Source organism: Solanum pennellii, chromosome 6, assembly GCF_001406875.1.
Source record: "Solanum pennellii chromosome 6, SPENNV200".
Classification (NCBI taxonomy): domain Eukaryota; kingdom Viridiplantae; phylum Streptophyta; class Magnoliopsida; order Solanales; family Solanaceae; genus Solanum; species Solanum pennellii.
This window is the reverse complement of record NC_028642.1, coordinates 42,820,064-42,844,425: the sequence shown is the minus strand read 5'-3', so window position 1 is coordinate 42,844,425 and position 24,362 is coordinate 42,820,064. Positions and strand designations below refer to the sequence as shown.

Below are 24,362 nucleotides of genomic sequence, written 5' to 3'. Positions count from 1 at the left end.
TTTGGTCGGGACTCGGGCCTCAAGATATATTCTCCCAAAATATCTACATAATTAAATATGTCTTTCGTTTCTTTTAACTCTCTCCATTTATTTTTAGCTATCATTATTTAAATAATTAAGATAGACGGAGTATATAATCACATTTTATCTACTAATATTGAATAATTAATTTTAGAATGACCTACTTTTCTTTCTTCATTTGTTTTTCTTTTTGAAAAAAAAAACTCATTTTTTTCTTTGATAATGATTTAATTTATTTAATTTTATCATGTAATATGTTTAGCACTACAAGATTAAAGGACATCCTAGTATATTTGACATAAGTTTAATTTAAAATTATAAGATTGAAACGTCTTCTTTGATTTTTTAAATATTGTGTGTCAAGTTAAACTAGATAATTCTATTTGACACAAATGAAGCATATCGCATTCCATTATTTGATAGTTGTGTATTAGATTTATAAGTTAAGATACAACACTTCTTAGAATTAGTTTAATATAAAGTTCTACCCACTTGATTATTTTCTTATGGCTTAAGTCATCAACAAATTCTTAAAGTTATTCGCATAATTCACTTAGACACCTTAACTAGGACTTGTACCTATTGAACATCTAAATTATTCAAAACATGTACCTATTAAACACAAAACACTGATATGACAATATAAGTGTACTTCACTTAGTATTAGCACGTAAATAGGTTCCAAATGTTACTTTTTTTCTTAAAAACTTACACTTTTTTCTTAAGAAATAAGACTTTTGAATCTACGAATTGATGTGATTTTGCAAGAAGAAAAAGATTTTTAGACATTGAAGTTAAGAAGTTAGTCGACCTCCGTTCATAACTAGATTTATTTCTCGTCACTCAAACAGACAACACCACTTCAAATTGAAATGTAAACTAATTAAGCTTATTAAAAATGGTATCATGAAATTTCATATAATTAAAATTGATAGTTAAAAAGAAATAAAGAGTTCTTCAACTCCAAATAAACATTAGTTATGGAATTCAGAAAAATATGTCAGATAACTCAATTTTTTTCGATCATGATAATAGAAATTCACGAGTGTAGTACACGCATATCATATTTTATGATAAATATCAAAAAAATTTCAAATAGATATCAATTTATGGGGCATAGTTGTGTAATAGGAACAAACCTTATTTGAGGTCTTCAAACAAATTATGCGCACAACTTTAATGGACCACATATGACTTAAGTCTTTTCTTAATAAACTAGTTCCTTCATCCAAATCAGTCCATACTCTCTCTTAATTGTTTTAGCGCACGTTTCTTCCAGTTTTCTCTAATCCTTCTCCGCATACAATACTCTTCAATCTTAATTATTATTTTTCTTATTATATTTTGAAAGCAAAACATTTTGTATCTCAATATTGTTAAATTTTGAATTCCAAAAAATTATTAGTAGAATACATTTTTAATTAAAATTTCCTTCAAAAATATATGAAATCAGGTCTAGTGAGTAAGAATCAAATGGAGAGGGGCATTGTCTCAAAAATAGCTTGCAATTTAGAAAAGTAAGATTTAAAGGTTTGAGTTATATATAATGTTAAAAGAGAAAAGATATAAAATTGTCATTGAAGTTATTCCAAATTTTTAAAAAGATACCTTAATTTTGCAACCGTCCTATTACCCCATTAAATAATTTTGAATAGATATAATTACATTATTTTTCGTTCATCTGACATAAAGAGTGGTGTGCACCATCTTAAAGAGAGTGAGCAACCTAAAATAACTAATATAATTTTATGGCTTAAGTCATCTGCGGCCCCCTAAAGTTGTCCTCATAATTCACTTAAACACCTCAACTAAGGCTACTACCTATTAGACACTCTAATATTAACAAATATGTACCTATTAAATACAAAATAATAATAAGCTTTTAAAATGTTGTGTGTGTAACTCACGCGCACTATTTTTAAAAAGTAACCAATAAAATTGCAGTATGTGGCACATGGGCCCCATCTAATGAATATTTGATTATTTTTTAAAAAATGAAAATAAAAACTCCAATCATTAATAATCCTAAAAATTAATTAGCAAAAAGGAGAAAAAAGAAAACCCCCATTCCCACACAAACCCACCNTTTTTCTTTTTATTTTTTTTCTTTCTTTCTTCTATCTTTTCAAAAATTCATTGTCATCTCTATTCATTGAAGCTTCTTACTTTCAATGTCACAATTTTTACCACAACTTCACCTTCCTTTTTTTTTTTTAATTACTATTAGTTTTACTCACTTTATTTTTGGTCAAAAATATTATTTTAAATAAAAAAATACTTTGAGTTGTATTAATTAATGCTGATTAGGATAAAAAAAAAGAGTAAAGTTTATTTTTAAAAAGATTAGGAATATATTCACGCGCTACTAGGCTGTGAGATACACTTATTTAGCCACGTCAGCATTTTGTGCTCAATAGACACAGTTTTGAATAATTAAAGTGTTTAATAGGTACAAACCTTAGTTGAGGTGCTTAAATGAATTATGCAGACAACTTTAGGGGGCCGCATATGACTTTTTTACAAGTATTTTATAATAAAATATATTTTCTTATTATTTTAACTTTTTTTCTTTTTATTTTTTTTCTTTCTTTCTTCTATCTTTTCAAAAATTCATTGTCATCTCTATTCATTGAAGCTTCTTACTTTCAATGTCACAATTTTTACCACAACTTCACCTTCCTTTTTTTTTTTTAATTACTATTAGTTTTACTCACTTTATTTTTGGTCAAAAATATTATTTTAAATAAAAAAATACTTTGAGTTGTATTAATTAATGCTGATTAGGATAAAAAAAAAGAGTAAAGTTTATTTTTAAAAAGATTAGGAATATATTCACGCGCTACTAGGCTGTGAGATACACTTATTTAGCCACGTCAGCATTTTGTGCTCAATAGACACAGTTTTGAATAATTAAAGTGTTTAATAGGTACAAACCTTAGTTGAGGTGCTTAAATGAATTATGCAGACAACTTTAGGGGGCCGCATATGACTTTTTTACAAGTATTTTATAATAAAATATATTTTCTTATTATTTTAACTTTTTTTCTTTTTATTTTTTTTCTTTCTTTCTTCTATCTTTTCAAAAATTCATTGTCATCTCTATTCATTGAAGCTTCTTACTTTCAATGTCACAATTTTTACCACAACTTCACCTTCCTTTTTTTTTTTTAATTACTATTAGTTTTACTCACTTTATTTTTGGTCAAAAATATTATTTTAAATAAAAAAATACTTTGAGTTGTATTAATTAATGCTGATTAGGATAAAAAAAAAGAGTAAAGTTTATTTTTAAAAAGATTAGGAATATATTCACGCGCTACTAGGCTGTGAGATACACTTATTTAGCCACGTCAGCATTTTGTGCTCAATAGACACAGTTTTGAATAATTAAAGTGTTTAATAGGTACAAACCTTAGTTGAGGTGCTTAAATGAATTATGCAGACAACTTTAGGGGGCCGCATATGACTTTTTTACAAGTATTTTATAATAAAATATATTTTCTTATTATTTTAACTTTTTTTTCTTTTTATTTTTTTCTTTCTTTCTTCTATCTTTTCAAAAATTCATTGTCATCTCTATTCATTGAAGCTTCTTACTTTCAATGTCACAATTTTTACCACAACTTCACCTTCCTTTTTTTTTTTTTTATTACTATTAGTTTTACTCACTTTAGTTTTAAAATTTTATCTAAACATTTTCTTACATTTCGAACAATTTGACAAACTCATTAGATTTCAAGATGATTAGGAAGTATCATATAGTTTTTTTTATTCGATTTCAATTAAGTTCTTTCAATTTTCTAGAAATTAATTGATTCTTTTAAAATTATCATTTCTAATTTTGAATTTATATGAAAATAAATAATTGATGATACCTTCAAAATTTTAAATTTTAGTAAAAAAATAATTAATTTTGTTATGAATAATCCAATAAAGTCTAAATAATAGTATGAATTTTATAAAGAATTGACTGGAGAAGAAGAAGAAAAAGAAAAGGAAAAAAATGAAAGTGCGTTTCAATTTGACATGGGGGTGGGAGGTGAAGAAAATAAAATGAAGGGATGAATCACTTGAAAGTGGGAGGTGAAAGATGAAATGAAATTTAAGATATATATCAAAATTAAAATTCAAAAGTAAGAGAGAGAGAGAGAGAGAGAGAGAGAGAAATAAAGAAAGAAAAGATAAACGAAAAGAAAATATATTTTAAATTAATTAACACGTGTCATGTAATGTTTAGGGTGTAAACTCACTTTCTTCTTAAAAATTTGGGGCTGATCGGAAAATGATATAATAATATATGTTCAAAATTGTTTAGTGGGTAATAGGACAATCGCAAAGTTAAGATGTCTTTATAAAAATCTGAGACAACTTCAATGGTGACTTTATGTCTTTTCTCAAAGTTAAGACTTTTAAAATACGTTGATGCATATATATTATACTAGTTCTAGACAAGTGTTGCACATATTTTTTTAGCTAATCGATACAAATATTCTAAAACAACATAAATAAATTTTGGAATAAAGAAGAAAATTACATAAATAATGTTGTTAATGTTGTCCGAGATAACCTTCTTTTTACTTGTGATATTGACACTATCATTTTTGTATCTCTAAGATACAAGTTGGATAGTACATCCGGGAGCTACATGACATGTCACATCAAAAAAAGACTTTTTTTCAAATTATTCTTCTCTTAACTCTGGGTGTTAAAGATTGGTAATTTTGGTAAGTTTAGGGTGTTTGGTGTTGACACTGTTTATTCGAAAACCAATATTGGTAAAATGCCAAGCATGCTCTTCAAGACATTTCCATGAATTTGATCTCTGTAGGACAACTAGATGATAATGTCTATCATAATGACTTGTTCAATGGCCAATGGAAGCTCACCAAAGGCTCATTGACTATAGCTCGAGCAAGAAAGTATTCAAATTTATAAGTGATACAAAGATCTATTCTTTGTGATCTATAAACTTTGTGGAAAGAGAGACTTTTCCAGAATTGTGGCACGAGAAGCTTAGTCATATGAGCGAGAGGGGGATCACATATTTGGCTAAGAAGAATTTGCTTGCAGGTGTGAAATAAGAAAATTTGAAAAGATGTGTTCATTACTTAGCTGGGAAGCAGAAAAGAGTTTCTATTCATATTTTTCCTCTTTTAAGAAAGGCTGAACTACTAGAGCTACTGCACTCTGATTTGTGTGTTCCTTTTAAAGTGAAGTCATAAGGTGGTGAACTTTACTTTGCAACTTTCGTTAATGATCATTCTCGTAAGGTTTGGATATATTCTTTAAAATTCAAAGATCAAGTACTTGATGTGTTTAAAGAGTTTCAAGCCTTATCTAAGAGACAAACATAAAAGAAATTAAAATGTATTTATACTGATAATGGTGGTGAGTATATTGGTCCCTTTGATAATTACTACAAATCGCTAGAAATTTTTAATCAAAAGATTCTTTCAAAGACTCCTCGATTAAATGGAATGACAGAAAGAATGAACAAAACTTTAGTTGAGAGAGTTAGATGTGTGCTATCAGATGCTAAATTTCAAAATTCATTTTAGCCTGAAACACTTAACAATGTTGCTTATGTTATCAATTTCTCTTGTTGTTGCTTTGGATAGTGATGTTCCAAACAAAGTTTGATTTACTGAGGATGTTTTCTATGATCACTTGAAAGTGTTTGAGTGTAAAGCTTGTGTGCATGTTTCAAAACACGAGAGGTCAACATTGGGTATTAAAACTAAATAGTGCATCTTCATTGGTTATGATCAAGATGAGTTTAAATATCGCTTTTACGATCCAATTGATAAGAAGCTCATTAGAAGTCGTGATGTTACGTTCTTTGAAAATCAAACTACTAAAGTTATTGATAAGGATGAGAAACCATATTCTCAAATTGATGAGGTCTTAATTGATGTTAATCCAGTCTTTATTATTGATACATTTTTTGCATATGAAGAAATCCAAGACAACGTTGTAGATAATGATAAGTGTGTAGTACCTATAAATGCTCCTATTGATGATGGTATGGTTGATCATCCATAACTCGTGTTGAGATGACTACTTCGTATGCTCCAGAAACCTCGTGTAGAAGATCCACTATGGAGAAGCGTAACTCAACACATTATTCTCCTAATAAGTATGTTCTTTTGACTAACATGGGAGAAACTGAAGGTTATGATGAAGTCATGTTAGGTACTCATTGAGCTAAGTGGAAAGAAGACATTGTAGACAAACGTGAGCTTTGTACTAATGCGGTAGACATGAAGCCTATCAAGAGATCCTCCACTTGAAGTCCTTTTGACCCCTTGGCTGGAGGGGGAGTTCGTTGAGCTATGACCCATGTTTCAGCCAAATGCCCATCGCATAATCCTACTTTGAAAATGATTGAAATTATTTCCATTATTTGGTTTCCAATTCTATTAGCAAGATGGGAAGAGCTACTATCTTAACCATATTCACTCGGTTTTTAGCCTTAGTTCCCATAGAGTAGTTTCATTCACATGTATATACTAGAGAGGGCACCAATGTTAGGTCTGCCAACCCATAATACTTCTACCAAGAATTAAGGGCACCATGATTAGGTCTACATTCAAGGTTCATTAAGGATAGCTAATTGACTTTCTTAGAGAAGGTTTTCTACCATTCCGGCCAACCATCTCTAAGTTTATCATTTCACACAAGAAGGAGGCACCATCATAAGGTTTACCGCTTCAAGTTTTTGCATTCACTTAGGGGTCTAGACTCATCTGAAAGGACCAAGCTTAGGTCTACCAGTTCAATACATATCCTAGAGGCCTTATTAATCATTCTTAGAAAGGGCACCATACATAGGTCTACTGATTTTAGACATTTATTCATTCATTATTCAAGAAAAGGGTGCCTAAACTTATCAAGTCAAGAGATCACATTCAACTACTTCCATGCGTCAAGGAGAGACACCTAAGTCTACCAATCAAGATACAACATAACATATAGAGACCCTTCACATTCTAACATCAACACATATGAGCATTAAGAGAGAACGTACCTTAAATCACAATAGGATAATACTTTATACAAGATCTCATTTAAATCACATGAACACCTTCACATTATATTCTCACATATACCTTAACATGATAATACTCCCATTTACCATATAATGCCTTCAAGGCTATGATCACAATACATATACAATAAGTAAATATCTCCACCATAAGTGGATCAAACCATACAAGAACAATTTCATTATAACAAGAGAATCAAGTCAACTTACCCTTCACCCAAGCCATGATCATATTACTCAAGTATCCAACAATTCATCATAAATAGGTATGTATAACAATAGATATTAACAACACAATACAATCTAAACACAACTCTAACAAAATTCAATTATAATCATAAAACCCACTTTATAAGTCAACTTTAGAGATTTAGTGAAATCATGGGTTCATAGAGTTTTTCACCTTAAAATCATCAATTAACAACTCAATATAATCATAGTCATCAATTGAAAATGTTTGATGCAAGAACCCATGAGTTTGAGTAAGAAGTGGTGTTTTTCACAAACTTTGGAAACTTGAAAACTATTTTGAGATTGACTCTAGGGTAAAACTTGCTCTAGATAAAGGATCACCATACCTTAATAGTTGAAAACCTATGAAAATTGAAGAATAAAGCTTTTGAAATCTCCTCTCCTAGCTTGAACTTGACCTTGACCTTTAATGGTGTTCTTGAGAGAACTTTTTGGGAGGGAAGGATTTTGATTTAGGTGGTCAAGTCTAAATGAGGGTTTAATTGATTTAATATACTTAAAATACCCAAAAACACTAAAAATAACCTCTTATGCATCTAATTAGACAAGGGTAGAATTTATCAAACCACCCTTTGCTGGGTTGACTTGCACCAGTAAAATAGTGGTGACTTACGGGACCTCCACCTACGAACTGTAGTTGGAGTGATAGACCATCCTGTCATGTCGTGGTTTTGGTCAGAGACTTGGTCATGGGATCTAAGGATCCCTAGTCTAAGTCTTGACCTATGGATGAATACTTACTGACCGTAAGTGGACCTACTGGTCATAGGTGGCCAACCGTAGGTCACTAGTTTTTGGCAGCTTCGGGGTTTAACTTAGGGTCCTCCTCAAGGACCCTTAGGATGGTCCTTGGGGAGTCGTACCCTAACGTTTAACCCATACACTAGTTCAATCAGGTACTAGGGTCTCTTATATAAGTTTTAGACTCCAAACAACACAGCAACTTCAATAACAACAAACTAGACACACTAGCACCAAACGACTAGTTTCCAAATGTCATGGACGTCTCTTGACGTTTGACCTCGAAACTCTTAAACCAAACTTTAAGAGTTATTTCTCATCATTTTAACAAGTTACCAACTCATGAAACACATGTGAAGCTCTAGTTTATCCTATCTCATTTTTAGGGTTGTTAAAGTTTTGGACTGATAGTCCATAAATCAAGGTATAATGTCAGTAGGGTACAAATAAATTATTATGCGATAGTATAACCCTAAGATATAAAGGGTTTCTTATGCCTTGGGCATAAATATTTTTCGCAAAAGTCCAAACATTATTGGAGATGTTTTCTCCTATGGTGGATGCAATTAGGTTTGTTTTGATTTGACAACATATGAAAAGCTTGAATGCATATAATGAATAATTATCATGTCTAGCTAGACAATGATGAAGGCTATATGAAAATCTTTTAAGAAATCAAGGTGATTGAAACAAATAAAAATTTGAAAGAATTTTTTTAATAGAGCTTCAAGAGTCCTTATATGGATTGAAATAATCAAGGAAGAAAAGGGTACATAAAGAATGACCCTGATTATCCTTACATTTCTATGAAAAGGTCAGGATCTGAATTTGTTATTATAATTGTGCTTGACTTGAACATTATAAACACTCTTAAAGAGCTTTCAAAAGTTGTTGAGTTTTTTAGAAAGGGATCTAAAATGAAAAGATCTCGTAATTTTGTTTTGACCTACAGATTGAGAATTTGACGAATGAAATATTGTCCATCAATCAACATACAAAGATAGTTTTGATGCAATTTTATATGGATAAATCACATTCATTGAGTACCCCAATGATTATGAGATCGCTTGACATGAATAATGATTCATTTTGATCTCAAAAGAAGGATGAAGAGTTTGTGATGATAAAACTTAATATCTTAGTGCAATCAGGGCACTAATGCATCTTGCTAACAATACTCAACCAGATATATGTTTTGCAGTAAATTTACTGGCAAGATTCAGTTCCTCCCAACTAAAGGACATTAAAATGGTGTTAAGCACATAGTTGAATAACTTCAAGGGACCATAGACATGAATTTATCCTATTTCGATGACTTCAAGTCAGAGCTGATTGGTTGCGCAGATGCAAAATATTTATCTGATCCGCATAAAGCTCAGTCTCAAATACGCTATTTATTTATATGTGGAGGCACAATAATATCTTGGTGATCATTGAAGTAAATGTTTGTAGCATCCATACAGAAGTAATAGCCCTCCATAGAGCAAATCGAGAGTGCGTCTGGTTGAGATCAATGACACACTATATTTTGAAAATGTCTGATTTTTCATTGAAAAAGAATATATCAACCTCAGTGTATGAAGATAATAAATGCAAATGAAAGTGTCCACAAGATGATTATTATTGTGAACAAGTTAAATGAGCAATTTACTTGCAATTACGAGTAGAATGATATTCAAAAATGTATTCGTCTACGCTCAAAACCTCGTCATATCCATGAAATAAGACAATGATATATCAGGATGGGTTCAACCATGCAACATCTTCGTGAAGTTGGTATATAAGATTGGATGACATCATCACAACAAATTAAGTGATGTTTTAATCAGGGGAAGTATAATACGCGTTCCGCTCTTTTTTTCTTGACCGAGTTTTTGTCCCACTGGATTTTCCTGACATGGTTTTTAATGAGGCAACAAATAATGCATATGAAAAGATATGTGTACTCTTTTTCTTTCAGTAAAATTTTTCCTCACATGATTCTCCCAAGAAAGTTTTAATGAGACACATTATTTATGGACATCCAAGGAGGAGTGTTATAAATTCATTGAATTATGAATTGTCCATTTGATTACTTCAAGAATTATGATGAATTCATGTATGTATAATTCCAAGGTGATATGAACCTTGGTGGATAATTATGTATCTACTAGTTGGGCATTTATCATAGTGATTTTTGGAGTGATATCTCAACACTATAAATCGAGATATCATTCATCTTTTGTAGTACATACTTGAATAGAAGAAAATCATCTTCGTCATCTACTTCTCTTCTCTTCTTCTCTTTATACTTATATCATTGAGCTTGATTTTATAACAAATATGTAATTTTTTTATATTTTCCGAAAAGAACAATGTCATAGACTAACATAATTCATAAAATGGAAATAAAAAGACTAATTAGGCACTCTGGTCATGGTATATATTGAATACCAAACCGTAATTCATTGGGTTCGATTTAGTTCTACGCATGAGCCGATAAAAGCAATTCCGCCAGGCACCAGGCATGATGGCTGAGCTTTTGTATTTACTAAGAGCGTTAACAACAATTGAGGTTCCTTCATTAAAAGCTTGGAATCATTTACAAATGTGAAATTTAACGGTTAACTGATGTGACTGTCATTAAGCTTATAAATTTCGTCATCAATACAATCTCGCCGACCGAATTCTGTGGCGACAAAGACACAATGAAAAGCAGGGATAGCTCGACAGTACTAAAAAAGACATGTGTCGTAGGCGGCCCCCAATTTAAGAGGCCTCATTGTTTATAATAATAGGTTATAAGTTATTATTTTTTAACAAATATTGAATACTAATTGTAAAAAAAGTAAACATTTCATGAAAATGAAGGATTAATAGAAGAAATTTTATATATTTGGAGTACTATATCTAATAAAAAAATAATTTAAAATAAAAATGATTATATTATCGGATGAAAATTAGAAGAATAAATTACATAAAAGTTATTAACAATTTAAATTTAAGGCCCCGTTTAATTTTTATTTTAGACCATTAATACGCTTGAGCCACTCCTGCTGAAAAGCCTAAAACTTTGAAAAATCAAAACCAAGAAAAGCCTAACCTTTTAAAAATCAAAACCAAAAGAAAAACATAACTTTCGAAAAATAAAAACCAAAGATCGACCGACGAACCCAAAAGTAATTGAATTAATGGCCAACAATACCGTCATTTCTTAAATCTAACATCTGATATTTACCTTCTGGGTTATACTTGTCACTCCGGGAAGGAATGGGGAGAACTGTTACCAAACTATATTGAAATAAATGCCCAGATTCCTAGATAACAAGACTGGAAATATATGTAGGTAACAAGTCAGAAACAAACAAGAACCAGCCTGGCGATAAAATGCTGTAAGTTGCAGAAATATGTCAAAACATGAGTTGAAACAAAAGGAGATTTACTAGAATTTGATAGAATGCTGCTCACTGGTGCATTTCAGGTTCAAGCATGATAGATGATAGCATAGATGGTAAGTAATTAAACTCCAAAGTACTTGGAAAACTAGCACAACTGACTAGATCGATCTACTAGATCACTCTTGTATGCACTTGCTAATAGTCTATCAATAAGAAGAGGCTCATACTCTCAGATTAGCCCATTCTAATATCCAAATTTACCCAGACAACAATGGAAAAATACAAATGGTAAGCGAAATTCTATCTTCTCCTTCAAGCAGCAGCTCCCTCTTGCAGCAACATCTGATCGAAATGCCACACACCTATATCACAACCAAAGAGGTAATGTTAAGATGAGGGGAACACAATATAGATATATGACGGTATTTCAGAATGAAAAAATACAATCTTTAAACGGGGTATGCAATCCTACCATGTCCTTGGCCAACTCTTCTCAGCTGAGCAACATATTCAGAGATCTTCTTGATAGCTTCCACCTAAAATTAGTAAAGCAACATCTTAAATTTGTATAGCTACAAATGAATCTCAAAATCTTTAAATAAGCAGTATTACTGCATAGTAGTAAACCATCACCTGTTCACCCAAGAACTCGCTTTCAACAAAATCAGCCAATTGCACATCATTGTTTCGTGAGGCTACCTGTTTTTTTAAAGAGTTTATCAACGTCAATAAAAAACCTAAAAGTGACAGATTCTAAAAATAGGCAGATGCACTGTTGCAATTCAAAACTTGTCGTTTTCATCACAAAATTCTACACAATTAATGTCTCCACATCAAAATATATCAAGATCTACGTTAATACAACCAACAAGCATGACAAGGGAACTCACAGCATGCACGGTTAGAAGTTTTTCATTTGTCAACTTCTCCAGAGACAGCGCAAGCTCCATCGCTACAGAGTAATTAAAAATCAGTGGTTGAACAGAATGTAACAATTTATTAGCCCTTCTAAATTCACGAGAAGCAACACAAATATACAGTAATTAATAGGGATCTGAGTGTACAAAACAATTCACAATAAATATGCACCTAACACCCCATTTAATTGCCCACAAGTAATCCATTTCCAAGTTGACAGAGACAGCCATTTGTACATAGTAGTAGATTTAACTCTATACAGCTAGGAGAAATGGAGCTAAACTTACCATACAATGCATCCCCCTTCTCAACATGATCAAACTCAGTAAGTGGCATCAACATAGACTGCAGCTTCACCTTCCCACCACGCTTGTTCTACAAACAAGAAAAAACACAAAATATTAGAAACCATAACCCCAGCCGGAGATGCATCATAATACCGAATCGTCAAACACCTGGTATTCCATAAATTTCTCAGCATGCTCCCTTTCCTCTGCACTAGATTCCTTGAAAAACCTAAAGTCAAGAAAACCAGAATGAAAACACATCTAAGAAATCCACAGACAAAGAAAATCAAAATATCAAAAGGGTTTCTAGAAAAATTACTTGGCTAGACCCTTGAGAGCAACGTTGTCTCGATCAAAATAGGCGTACATAGCATGATAAACGTAAGAAACATTGTATTCCACACTGAAGATCCAAAAACAAAACGCATTAACACCAACAGATTCAAAACACAAAAACAATTTAAAAAATTATATAAAAAAAGAAAAAACCCACTTGATCTGTTCATTAATAGCAGCTTCAGATTCATCGCAGTATTTCTGTCGGGCAAGAGAGGCTTGTGGAAGAGAAGGTACAAGCATAAACTCTTTCTTCAACTCCTCAAAAGGCTCAAACACAACCCCTGTCAAGGGCTTATGGTTTGTCCCCTTTGAAGCACAAACCATGAACCCATTTCCACTTTTAGCAGAAAAACTCTTGTGGGTTAACAGGTTTTCCCCATTTGTAGACTTAGGGGTGTTCAATAGAGCAAAAGCTGGAGCAACCTTGAGAAGCATGATGGAAAATTAGGGTTATGAATAAACAGGGGAGAAAATTCAGTGTGTGGTGATGACTGATGATAGGAAAAAGGGAAAATGAACCGTATAGATATAGTAAGAGCTGAGTAGACTGAAGACGATGAGGACCGTTGGATGGATTTACAAGTGGATGGATAGGATTAATTTGCGGATAGGAGCGCGTGGTTGGCTTGTGCCGTATCTGGATTTACTGCACTAAAACGTTCTTTTCCCAAAAAGACGAAAAGATAAGAAGGAAAAGTTGGTGCAACACCAACTTTTCATTTGATTTTGGAACGATAAAAGATTCTCTAAATTTTATTTTATTTTATTTTATTTTATTTTTATTTTAAAATCATTAATTACTTATGAAATTTCAAATTTAATTCCGACTTAATTTGGTGCTCCTTTTCAATTTAATTCTCTAACTCTAGCTTCATAAATTTAAATAAAGTGAAAAATATTTAAATTTATAAATAAATGTATATTAAACTATTGTATTTTTAAAATAGAAAAATATTTTTCAAGTAATATTTTTATCTACTTTATCTCAAGCATAATCGCGAGTACACTCTTCCGGAGTATACATGTAAACCCTAGCCACCACTAAACTTAAATCATGGCCATTTCTCTTGGCCTTGCCATCCACAATTTCAACCAAGAATACACAAATCTCCCAAACACTCTACTCTGACCTTTAGCCCTTGTGCCGATTATGGGTTTTATAATATTATGCTAAAAAATGACAATTAGTGATATGTCACAATTAATTGTGGACATAAATATTAAATAATTAATCAGATAGAACTAATTTGATTCTTAAATTTAGAGTTCGATGAAATGGTCTCGATTCTTTACTGCTAAAAAGTCGAGCTTTTATTTATTATTTGATAAAAATCTAAAATGTAATCATTATTATGTGAAAGTTTTTTATATAATGACACGAGTTTTTAGTCTTGAACTTGGATATATGCATTGTAAAAACTTTGCAGAAGTGCTAAATAGTCAAAAAAAAATAAAAATTATAGTATCTTTTTTAAAAAAATAAATTGATCTTTTTTTTATTTTGTATTAAAAATAAAAGGATAAAAAATATTTTAAAAAAATAAAATTTCATTAAAAAAAATCACTTTCTAATCAATAAGATTTTTCCGATCAAAAAGATTTTTTCAAAACTTTAATATTCAAGAGGAGTACTAGATTTAAAATAAAAAAGAAGATATAACTAAAGCAATAAATGCTATCCATTATCACAAATATATGGAGATGTACATTAAAATTCATAACAATAATCGATAACGATCAATAGTATGCCAATAATCTTTAGACCTAGACATGACAATTATCAATTATGACTAAACATAGTTATATGAGAGTAAAATTACAATTTAATTTTCTCTCTACTTTCCCATAAATGTGAACATGGAGATAGAAAATGAGAACACATGTACCATCAGAAATGAAAAGTCGGGGATTCAATTCTCTTCAATACTCTCCGTTTAAATAAAAATGATTTGGTTTGACTTGAAATAGAATTTAAGAAAAATAAGATTTTTTAATCTTATAGTTTTAAATTAAAGTTATGTTAAATGTATCAAAATTGTTGGGAATAAATCCGTAACAGAAATAATATTTGCGATAATAAAGGCAATAAATGCGGAACACAACAATACGGTTAATCAACGAGAATAAAAGAGAAATAATGACACCAAGATTTTACGTGGAAACCCTCCTAAATAAGGGAAAAACCACGACCCGAGAGGAGCAACGAATATCACTATAGTAAGGATTTTACACTTGTGTGTCTGAGTAAAACTCCAAAGACCACTACACATTCAAAAGAAATAACACTCTTTTGATTTTTTCACCTCACTACAATACCGCTCACACTCTCTATTTTTCCTCACAGATTATTTTCTTCTGTGATGCCTCACTCTTCTTTTCTCTCCTTTGTAATTCTTTTTGGTGTATTTTGAAATGAGCAAGAGCTCTCTATTTATAGGAAAATCTACTCCTAATGATGTCACCAATGACATCACAAGAAACACAAGATTTCAACATTTTCACCTATGTAGAAATCTTGCTAAGATTTTAGTTGAAAAAAGAAATGGTGAGCTTTGAATTTTGTTGCAACATTTGTTGACTTTAACAATAATCAACAAACAAAATTCAACCATTTTTGCTATGTTTATCTACAATGGGTATGGACTCCACAAATCTCCCCCTCCAGACCCATTCACCCTGAAGGAGGTAGCTCTAGGTTTCTAGCTTGAGTACATGCCGACAAGTTCTTTGCATAGCTCAAACTTGTCCTTTGATACCACCTTGGTCAGCATATCTGAAGGGTTTTCACTAGTAGGGATCTTCATGACCTGCATAGATCCGTCCTCTATCTTTTCACGAATCCAGTGATATCTCACGTCAATATGCTTCGTCCTTGCATGGTACATGGTGTTCTTGCTCAGGTCTATTGCACTCTGACTGTCACAATAGACAACATACTCAATCTGATGCAATCCAAGTTCTTGAAGAAATCGTTTCAGCCATACCATCTCTTTGCCAGCTTCAGTAGCTGCAATATATTCTGCCTCAGTTGTAGAGAGTGCGACACACTTCTGCAACTTTGATTGCCATGATATAGCTCCCCCTGAAAATGTAAACAAATATCCAGTAGTGGATTTTCTATTATCGAGGTCACCTGCCATATCAGCATCAGTATAGCCCTTCAAGATTGGATCAGATCCTTTAAAACACAAGCAATCTCTTGTGGTACCTCTTAGATACCTGAGTATCCACTTAACTGCCTCCCAGTGTTCTTTTCCAGGATTTTCAAGGAATCTGCTAACAACACCAACTGAATGAGCAATATCAGGTCTTGTACACACCATCGCATACATCAAACTCCCCACTGCTGAAGAATAAGGAACTTTAGCCATTCCCTCTTTCTCCTCTTTTGTTGTAGGACACATCTGTTTGCTCAACTTCAGATGACTCGCAAGAGGCGTGCTAACAGGTTTAGCACTCTTCATGTTGAAGCGTTCTAGTACACGTTCAATGTACTTCTCTTGAGATAGCCACAACTTTCTTTTTGTTCGTTCTCGAACAATCTTCATCCCTAGAATTTGTTGTGCTGGGCCCAAGTCTTTCATGTCAAATGACTTGGACAAATCTTTCTTCAATTTTGCAATCAGCTCTTTGTCTTGTCCTACAATTAACATGTCATCCACATATAACAACAAAATAATAAAATTGTTGTCAGAAAATCTTTTGAAGTATACACATGGATCAGAATAGGTCTTTGTGTACGTTTGACTTTTCATGAAAGAGTCAAACTTTTTGTACCATTGTCTTGGGGCCTGTTTCAACCCATAAAGACTCTTATTCAATTTGCACACCATGTGTTTCTTTCCAGATACTTCAAATCCCTCTGGTTGCTCCATATAAATCTCTTCTTCCAAATCTCCGTGAAGAAATGCAGTTTTCACGTCCAATTGCTCCACTTCAAGATCTAGACTAGCTGCTATGCTCAAAATAGTTCGAATAGAAGTCATTTTGACAACAGGTGAAAAAATTTCATCAAAATCAATACCTTTCTTTTGTTCGAAGCCTTTTACAACCAATCGAGCTTTGTACCTCACCAACTTGCCATTTCCATCTTTCTTGAGTTTAAAGACCCACTTGCACTTAAGTGGTCTTTTTCCTTTTGGAAGTTCAACTAGCTGGTATGTGCCATTTTTCTGTAGAGATCCCATCTCTTCGTGCATGGCTTTCATCCATTGGCTCTTTTCTGGATGAGACAACACCTCCTTAAGACTTTCTGGCTCACCTTCATCATTGATAAGGACATACTCTGAGGAAGGGTATTTGGTTGATTCTACCCTTTGTCTTTCTGATCTCCTCAGAGGTTGAGATTGTTCTTCTTCTGGGTACTCCATTTGCTCGGTATTATCACCAAGTTGCTCCCCCTGCTCAACAATCTCATCAGGTTGCTCTTCATGCTCAGCAACTTCATCAATCATACTTTCTGCACTTATGGGATGGTTAGAAGAAGAAGGAATGGTAACAAGATTAGGAACTATACCATTCTTTTTCTTGGCCTTCTCGGATAGATCATCAGCAGTTCCAACTTCACTTTCTCGAAAGATTACATCTCTACTTCTGATGACCTTCTTCTTTACAAGATCCCATAGTCTGTACCCGAACTCTTCATCTCCATATCCGATGAATATGCAAGGAACTGATTTATCATCTAGCTTGGTTCTTTGCTCCTTCGGTACATGTGCAAAAGCTTTGCAACCGAACACCTTTAGGTGCGAGTAAGACAACTCTTTGTTGGTCCAAACTCTCTCCGGAATGTCAAACTCCAACGGAACTGATGGACTACGATTGATAAGATAACACGCTGTCCGAACTGCTTCACCCCAGAATGTCTTGGGTAATTTAGCCATTCTGAGCATGCTTCTCACCTTCTCAACAATGGTGCGATTCATTCTCTCAGCTACACCATTGTGTTGTGGGGTTCCAGGAACTGTCTTTTCATGTCTGATTCCATGGTTTGAACAGTACTCTTCAAATTCTCTTGAAGTGTACTCACCTCCATTGTCGGTTCGGAGACGTTTTAGCTTTCGATCTGTCTCTCTTTCTATCAGAGCATGAAACTTTTGAAATACTTGAAACACCTGATCTTTGGTTCTCAAGATATAAATCCACAATTTTCGAGAAGCGTCATCAATAAAGGTAACAAAGTATTTATTACCTCCTATCGATTCTATCTCCATTGGACCACAAACATCAGAATATACCAAATCAAGTATATTCGACTTTCTTTCAGATGATGTCTTAAATGAGACCCTATGCTGTTTACCAAATAAGCAGTAGTTACACGATTTTATCGTTGTACCTTTGGCAAAAGAGATGAGTGACTTTTTGGAAAGAATTTGCAATCCTTTCTCGCTCATATGACCCATTCTTTTATGCCATAAATCTGCAGAATTTTCTTCGTGAGCCGCATTTAATTCACCTTGGCATATTTCTGCATTTGTCCTGTATAACGTGCCACGAGCAACTCCTTTTGCAATCACCAATGCCCCTTTGGTGAGTCTCCATTTTTTATTTGCAAAGTAGTTCTCATATCCATCTTGGTCCAAAGCAATTCCCGAGATCAAGTTCATCCGCAAATCAGGTACGTGGCGCACATCTTTCAACACTAATGTGCATCCAACATTTGTTTTTAAGCAAATGTCTCCGATCCCCGCAATCTTTGAGTAACTTGTGTTACCCATTTTCACATTGCCATAATCACCGGCTACATATCTGCAAAAAAGATCTCTTACCGGTGTGGCATGATAAGATGCTGCTGTGTCGACCACCCATTCCGACTCTATACCTGCCAAGTGCATGCATTCTTCTTCCTCATTTATGAGGAGAACAACATCGTCATTATTTTGCACCATGGCAGCTGTGTTGTCATCATTCTTCTGGCCGCTGCTTTCCCCTTTGCCCCTTTTTAGATTTGGACAATCTCTTTTGAAGTGTCCTGGTTGATCGCAATTGTAGCAATTTCTGGCCTTCGATTTTGATCGGACCTTGGACTTTCCACGAGCTCCGGATCTACCATAGTTACTTGAGCTCCTTTGGTAACTTCTGCCTCTGCTTTCCGTGATGAAAGCCTGTCCGTGATTTTCATGCCTTTTTCTCATCTTCTCATTAAGCAAAAGGGCTGATGTGACATCCTTCAACTCAATAGAGTCCTTACCATGTAAAATGGTTGTTGCTAAAGTATCGTAGGAAGACGGCAACGAGTTTAGGAGCACTATGGCTTTATCTTCATCCTCGATCTTTACTCCGAGGTTTGCTAGCTGCGTGATTAGTCCATTAAGTACATTTAAATGAGACAAAAAATTTGTACCTTCACCCATATGTAGCGCATATAACTGCTTCTTTAGGTACAATTTATTTGTCAGCGTTTTGGACATGTATAGATTTTCTAACTTTGTCCTAATGCCACATGCACTCTCTTCATCGATGATGTATTAACTACATCATCTGTTAAGTGCAATCTGATTGCACTAGCAGCCTTTTCATCCATTTCTTATCTTTTCATGTCTGATTCCATGGTTTGAACAATACTCTTCAAATTCTCTTGAAGTGTACTCACTTCCATTGTCGGTTCGAAGACGTTTTAGCTTGCGATCTGTCTCTCTTTCTATCAGAGCATGAAACTTTTGAAATACTTGAAACACCTGATCTTTGGTTCTCAAGATATAAACCCACAATTTTCGAGAAGCGTCATCAATAAAGGTAACAAAGTATTTATTACCTCCTATCGATTCTATCTCCATTGGACCACAAACATCATAATATACCAAATAAAGTATATTTGACTTTCTTTCAGATGATGTCTTAAATGAGACCCTATGCTGTTTACCAAATAAGCAGTAGTTACACGATTTTATCGTTGTACCTTTGGCAAAAGAGATGAGTGACTTTTTGGAAAGGATTTGCAATCCTTTCTCGCTCATATGACCCATTCTTTTATGCCATAAATCTGCAGAATTTTCTTCGTGAGCCGCATTTAATTCACCTTGGCATATTTCTGCATTTGTCCTGTATAATGTGCCACGAGCAACTCCTTTTGCAATCACTAATGCCCCTTTAGTGAGTCTCCATTTTTTATTTGCAAAGTAGTTCTCATATCCATCTTGATCCAAAGCAACTCCCGAGATCAAGTTCATCCGCAAATCAGGTACGTGGCGCACATCTTTCAACACTAATGTGCATCCAACATTTGTTTTTAAGCAAATGTCTCCGATCCCCGCAATCTTTGAGTAACTTGTGTTACCCATTTTCACATTGCCATAATCACCGGCTACATATCTGCAAAAAAGATCTCTTACCGGTGTGGCATGATAAGATGCTGCTGTGTCGACCACTCATTCTGACTCTATACCTGCCAAGTGCATGCATTCTTGTTCCTCATTTATGAGGAGAACAACATCGTCATTATTTTGCACCATGGCAGCTGCGTTGTCATCATTCTTCTGGCCGCTGCTTTCCCCTTTGCCCCTTTTAAGATTTGGACAATCTCTTTTGAAGTGTCCTGGTTGATTGCAATTGTAGCAATTTCTGGCCTTTGATTTTGATCGGACTTTGGACTTTCCACGAGCTCCGGATCTACCATAGTTACTTGATCTCCTTTGGTAACTTCTGCCTCTACTTTCCGTGATGAGAGCCTGTCCGTGATTTTCAGGCCTTTTTCTCATCTTCTCATTAAGCAAAAGGGCTGATGTGACATCCTTCAATTCAATAGAGTCCTTACCATGTGAAATGGTTGTTGCTAAAGTATCGTAGGAAGATGGCAGCGAGTTTAGGAGCACTATGGCTTTATCTTCATCCTCGATCTTTACTCCGAGGTTTGCTAGCTGCGTGATTAGTCCATTAAGTATATTTAAATGAGACAAAAAATTTGTACCTTCACCCATATGTAGCGCATATAACTGCTTCTTTAGGTACAATTTATTTGTCAGCGTTTTGGACATGTATAGATTTTCTAACTTTGTCCAAATGCCACATGCACTCTCTTCATCGATGATGTTATTAACTACATCATCTGTTAAGTGCAATCTGATTGCACTAGCAGCCTTTTCATCCATTTCTTCCCAATCCTCAAGTTTCATGGATTCGGGCTTTTTGGATTTGCCGCCTAGTGCCTTGTGCAAACCCTGTTGGATGAGCAAGTATTTCATCCTTCTCTGCCACGTTGAGAAACCGCTATCACCGTTGAATTTTGCTACCTCATACTTTACTCCAGACATTTTTTTTATTGAGTATAGTTCAGTAAGCTGCAAAAAGTATTTCTGTAAATGAGCAGAACCTGTGCTCTGATACCAATTGTTGGGAATAAATTCGTAACAGAAATAATATTTGCAGNAGCAGAACCTGTGCTCTGATACCAATTGTTGGGAATAAATCCGTAACAGAAATAATATTTGCGATAATAAAGGCAATAAATGCGGAACACAACAATATGGTTAATCAACGAGAATAAAAGAGAAATAATGACACCAAGATTTTACGTGGAAACCCTCCTAAATAAGGGAAAAACCACGACCCGAGAGGAGCAACGAATATCACTATAGTAAGGATTTTACACTTGTGTGTCTGAGTAAAACTCCAAAGACCACTACACATTCAAAAGAAATAACACTCTTTTAATTTTTTCACCTCACTACAATACCGATCACACTCTCTATTTTTCCTCACAGATTATTTTCTTCTGTGATGCCTCACTCTTCTTTTCTCTCCTTTGTAATTCTTTTTGGTGTATTTTGAAATGAGCAAGAGCTCTCTATTTATAGGAAAATCTACTCCTAATGATGTCACCAATGACATCACAAGAAACACAAGATTTCAACATTTTCACCTATGTAGAAATCTTGCTAAGATTTTAGTTGAAAAAAGAAATGGTGAGCTTTGAATTTTGTTGCAACATTTGTTGACTTTAACAATATTCAACAAACAAAATTCAACCATTTTTGCTATGTTTATCTACAATGGGTATGGACTCCACCAAAATATCTTTTAATCTTGTAGCCTTAAACATGTCATATGAAAAGCAAAAATTAAAGTGTTACAAAAAAATAAAAGGAATCATTCAATTTAAAACAAACAAAAAAAAATATTGAGACATTTTTTTGAGACGGAGGAAGGAAGTATAATTTTCTATCAAAGTATTGTACATAGTCACTACACCAAAAGAGACCTTCAGCGGCAATAAATCTTGCTTTTAGCGGCAATACTTATTGCCACAAATACATTTCTGACATTTGATTAAATGTTATTGAATCTAATTTTGCTAAAACCTTAGTGGCATTATGTCGAGTGTCGGTAAAGACATTTTTTATTACCGCTAAAAATAATTACTTTTAGCGGCCTTTACTATTGTCATTAAAACTACCTTAGAAACAAGCATATTTGTGGCTTTTGCTATTGCCGACAAAGATAATAACTGTCATTCAATTATTGTAATGACTTTAAATTGATCATGAATTCACCTTAAGCCACATATTTGACCATCTTTTATAACATCAAAAATAAAATGTACAAAAGAGATAAGTTGGAAGGTAGTAAAGAAGAATTATCAAATTCAAAATAATGTCATTCACTTAAAAAACAATTTTAATACATTCACTTTCCCATCTTGTAGCGGTAAAAGAAAGTATGAGTTATAACAATAGAATGAGTGTATTCAACAATGAAGAAAATAAGACAATTGAGCCACTATTTAAAAATGTTAATACGAATGAATATGTAATGTATATAATAAATAAAGTAAAATCATAAATAGATGCGGTAAAAGGATAATAGAGATACCACCTGAAAATTGAAATCATGCTAGCCTCTGTAATCAACATTTAACATCATAGTAATCAAATATGCATTATATTCTTGTATAATCATATGTCGTGAATTCATATACATATGTAAAGATGCAAATGCATGTTATATCCAATCGAATGCTAGAAATGATGGTGTCTTTCGATAGCTGCCCAACATCAAATTTGCCAACTTGTAATCATATGTGTCTTATACATATGTAAGCGGCGTCTCGCTCCCTTTCGATTATAGCTTGAGACCGGACACATGTAACAAATCATGATATGAACTCTGAATGCATATAATATGGCATAACAACAACTTACTCATTGTTTGCTCCTTCGTGCTTAAAATCTAATTGTAACTTCATATAACTTTCATTATATTATTTAGACCTATAAAATTCATAATGGACTCGTCTTGACTTGACTTCACCTTAGCGAATTAGTCATTTAGAAATTCCAAAGGATCTTGACAAGCTTAACTTGATTTATTATAAATGACATCAAGTTGATAATAGTATGATCTTTCATAGAAACAATGTTCTTTGACATGTATATCACCAAAAGAGTCGAGTACAAGATTTAGTTCTAAAATCATTTTTAAATAACATTTTCAAAAAAGCTACTTACAAAAAGGGATGACTTAAAAACTCCCTTTGATAAAACAATATAATTCTCCAATATTTCTTCATCTCTCCTACGACAATAGTGTCACGTCCTGAGCCTACACCCTGGACGTGGCCGACACTCAAGAATCATTGTTGGTCCCTAGCCGAACCCTTGACCCTCCTCATTACTCAACGAAAGACTTAATTAAAATAGAAATTTCAAAACAAACTCAACTCTTAACGATATCATTAATAAAATAGTTTAACTCAAAATACTCTGAAATACTCAATACATGCATAACTGTTCAACTCAAGTATTAAATATTATCAATGGAAATGAAAAAGAATTCCCAAAACATTACTGTCTATGAAGCCTCTAAAATATTGTGATGGAAGTCAGGATAAAACCCTCGACATCCTAAAAAAACAGAATGATAAATGGAGAATCCTCTAGAAGCAAGGAGACTTACCAAAACTAACTACGATTGTAAGTGGTATCATTGGAGCGCCTGTTGATGACCCTAAATACTTGTATTTGCATCACGAAAGATGCAAACCAAATGACGTCAGTATATTGAATATAAGAACATGCAAGGGGAACTCTAAAGCACATACATAAACTTGAACTCATAAAAAGGAAGAACATACTTACCTAAACTAAACTCAACTCAAGGATACTCAACTCAATCAATATAAAAACAACAATAAAGATGTAGTATAAAGAAAGCTTTTAAAATAGTAGATAATAACTCAATGTATTAAAAATACAATAATAAACTCTTTTATGTTATTTGAGATATTCTCTAACCGACAACGATCAATATGAGTTACGTGATGATACAACATCTCGCTTACAGTACCGGAAGTGTCATATACCTTGCCGAAGTATAAGAAATCCTCAACTAAGTGGTCCACTTAACTAAGCTTAAAATCAATAAGGAATCATCTAAAAAGTATAATCA

The 24,362-nt window shown here is 33.3% G+C and overlaps 1 protein-coding gene across 1 annotated transcript; it reads right to left on the bottom strand.

The window, feature by feature from the left end:
* Positions 1 to 11,460: 11,460 nt before the first annotated feature.
* On the bottom strand, positions 11,461 to 13,500 carry LOC107023516 (ferritin-1, chloroplastic-like). The gene is made up of 8 exons (XM_015224229.2): positions 13,135 to 13,500; positions 12,961 to 13,044; positions 12,810 to 12,870; positions 12,642 to 12,729; positions 12,327 to 12,388; positions 12,070 to 12,135; positions 11,909 to 11,972; positions 11,461 to 11,798 (listed from the first exon to the last, which is right to left on the bottom strand). Exons 1-8 carry the CDS (start codon positions 13,413 to 13,415, stop codon positions 11,749 to 11,751), a joined length of 756 nt encoding a protein of 251 aa, XP_015079715.1. The 5' UTR covers positions 13,416 to 13,500; the 3' UTR covers positions 11,461 to 11,748.
* Positions 13,501 to 24,362: the final 10,862 nt, after the last annotated feature.

Coding starts and splice junctions, on each gene's coding strand:
- LOC107023516 (XM_015224229.2), bottom strand. CDS start 13,415: ATGCTTCTCAAGGTTGCTCCAGCTTTTGCTCTATTGAACACCCCTAAG. Junction 12,389..12,641: donor GAAGGGGGATGCATTGTATG/GTAAGTTTAGCT, acceptor ATTACTCTGTAG/CGATGGAGCTTGCGCTGTCT. Junction 11,973..12,069: donor GCGAGTTCTTGGGTGAACAG/GTGATGGTTTAC, acceptor TACTAATTTTAG/GTGGAAGCTATCAAGAAGAT.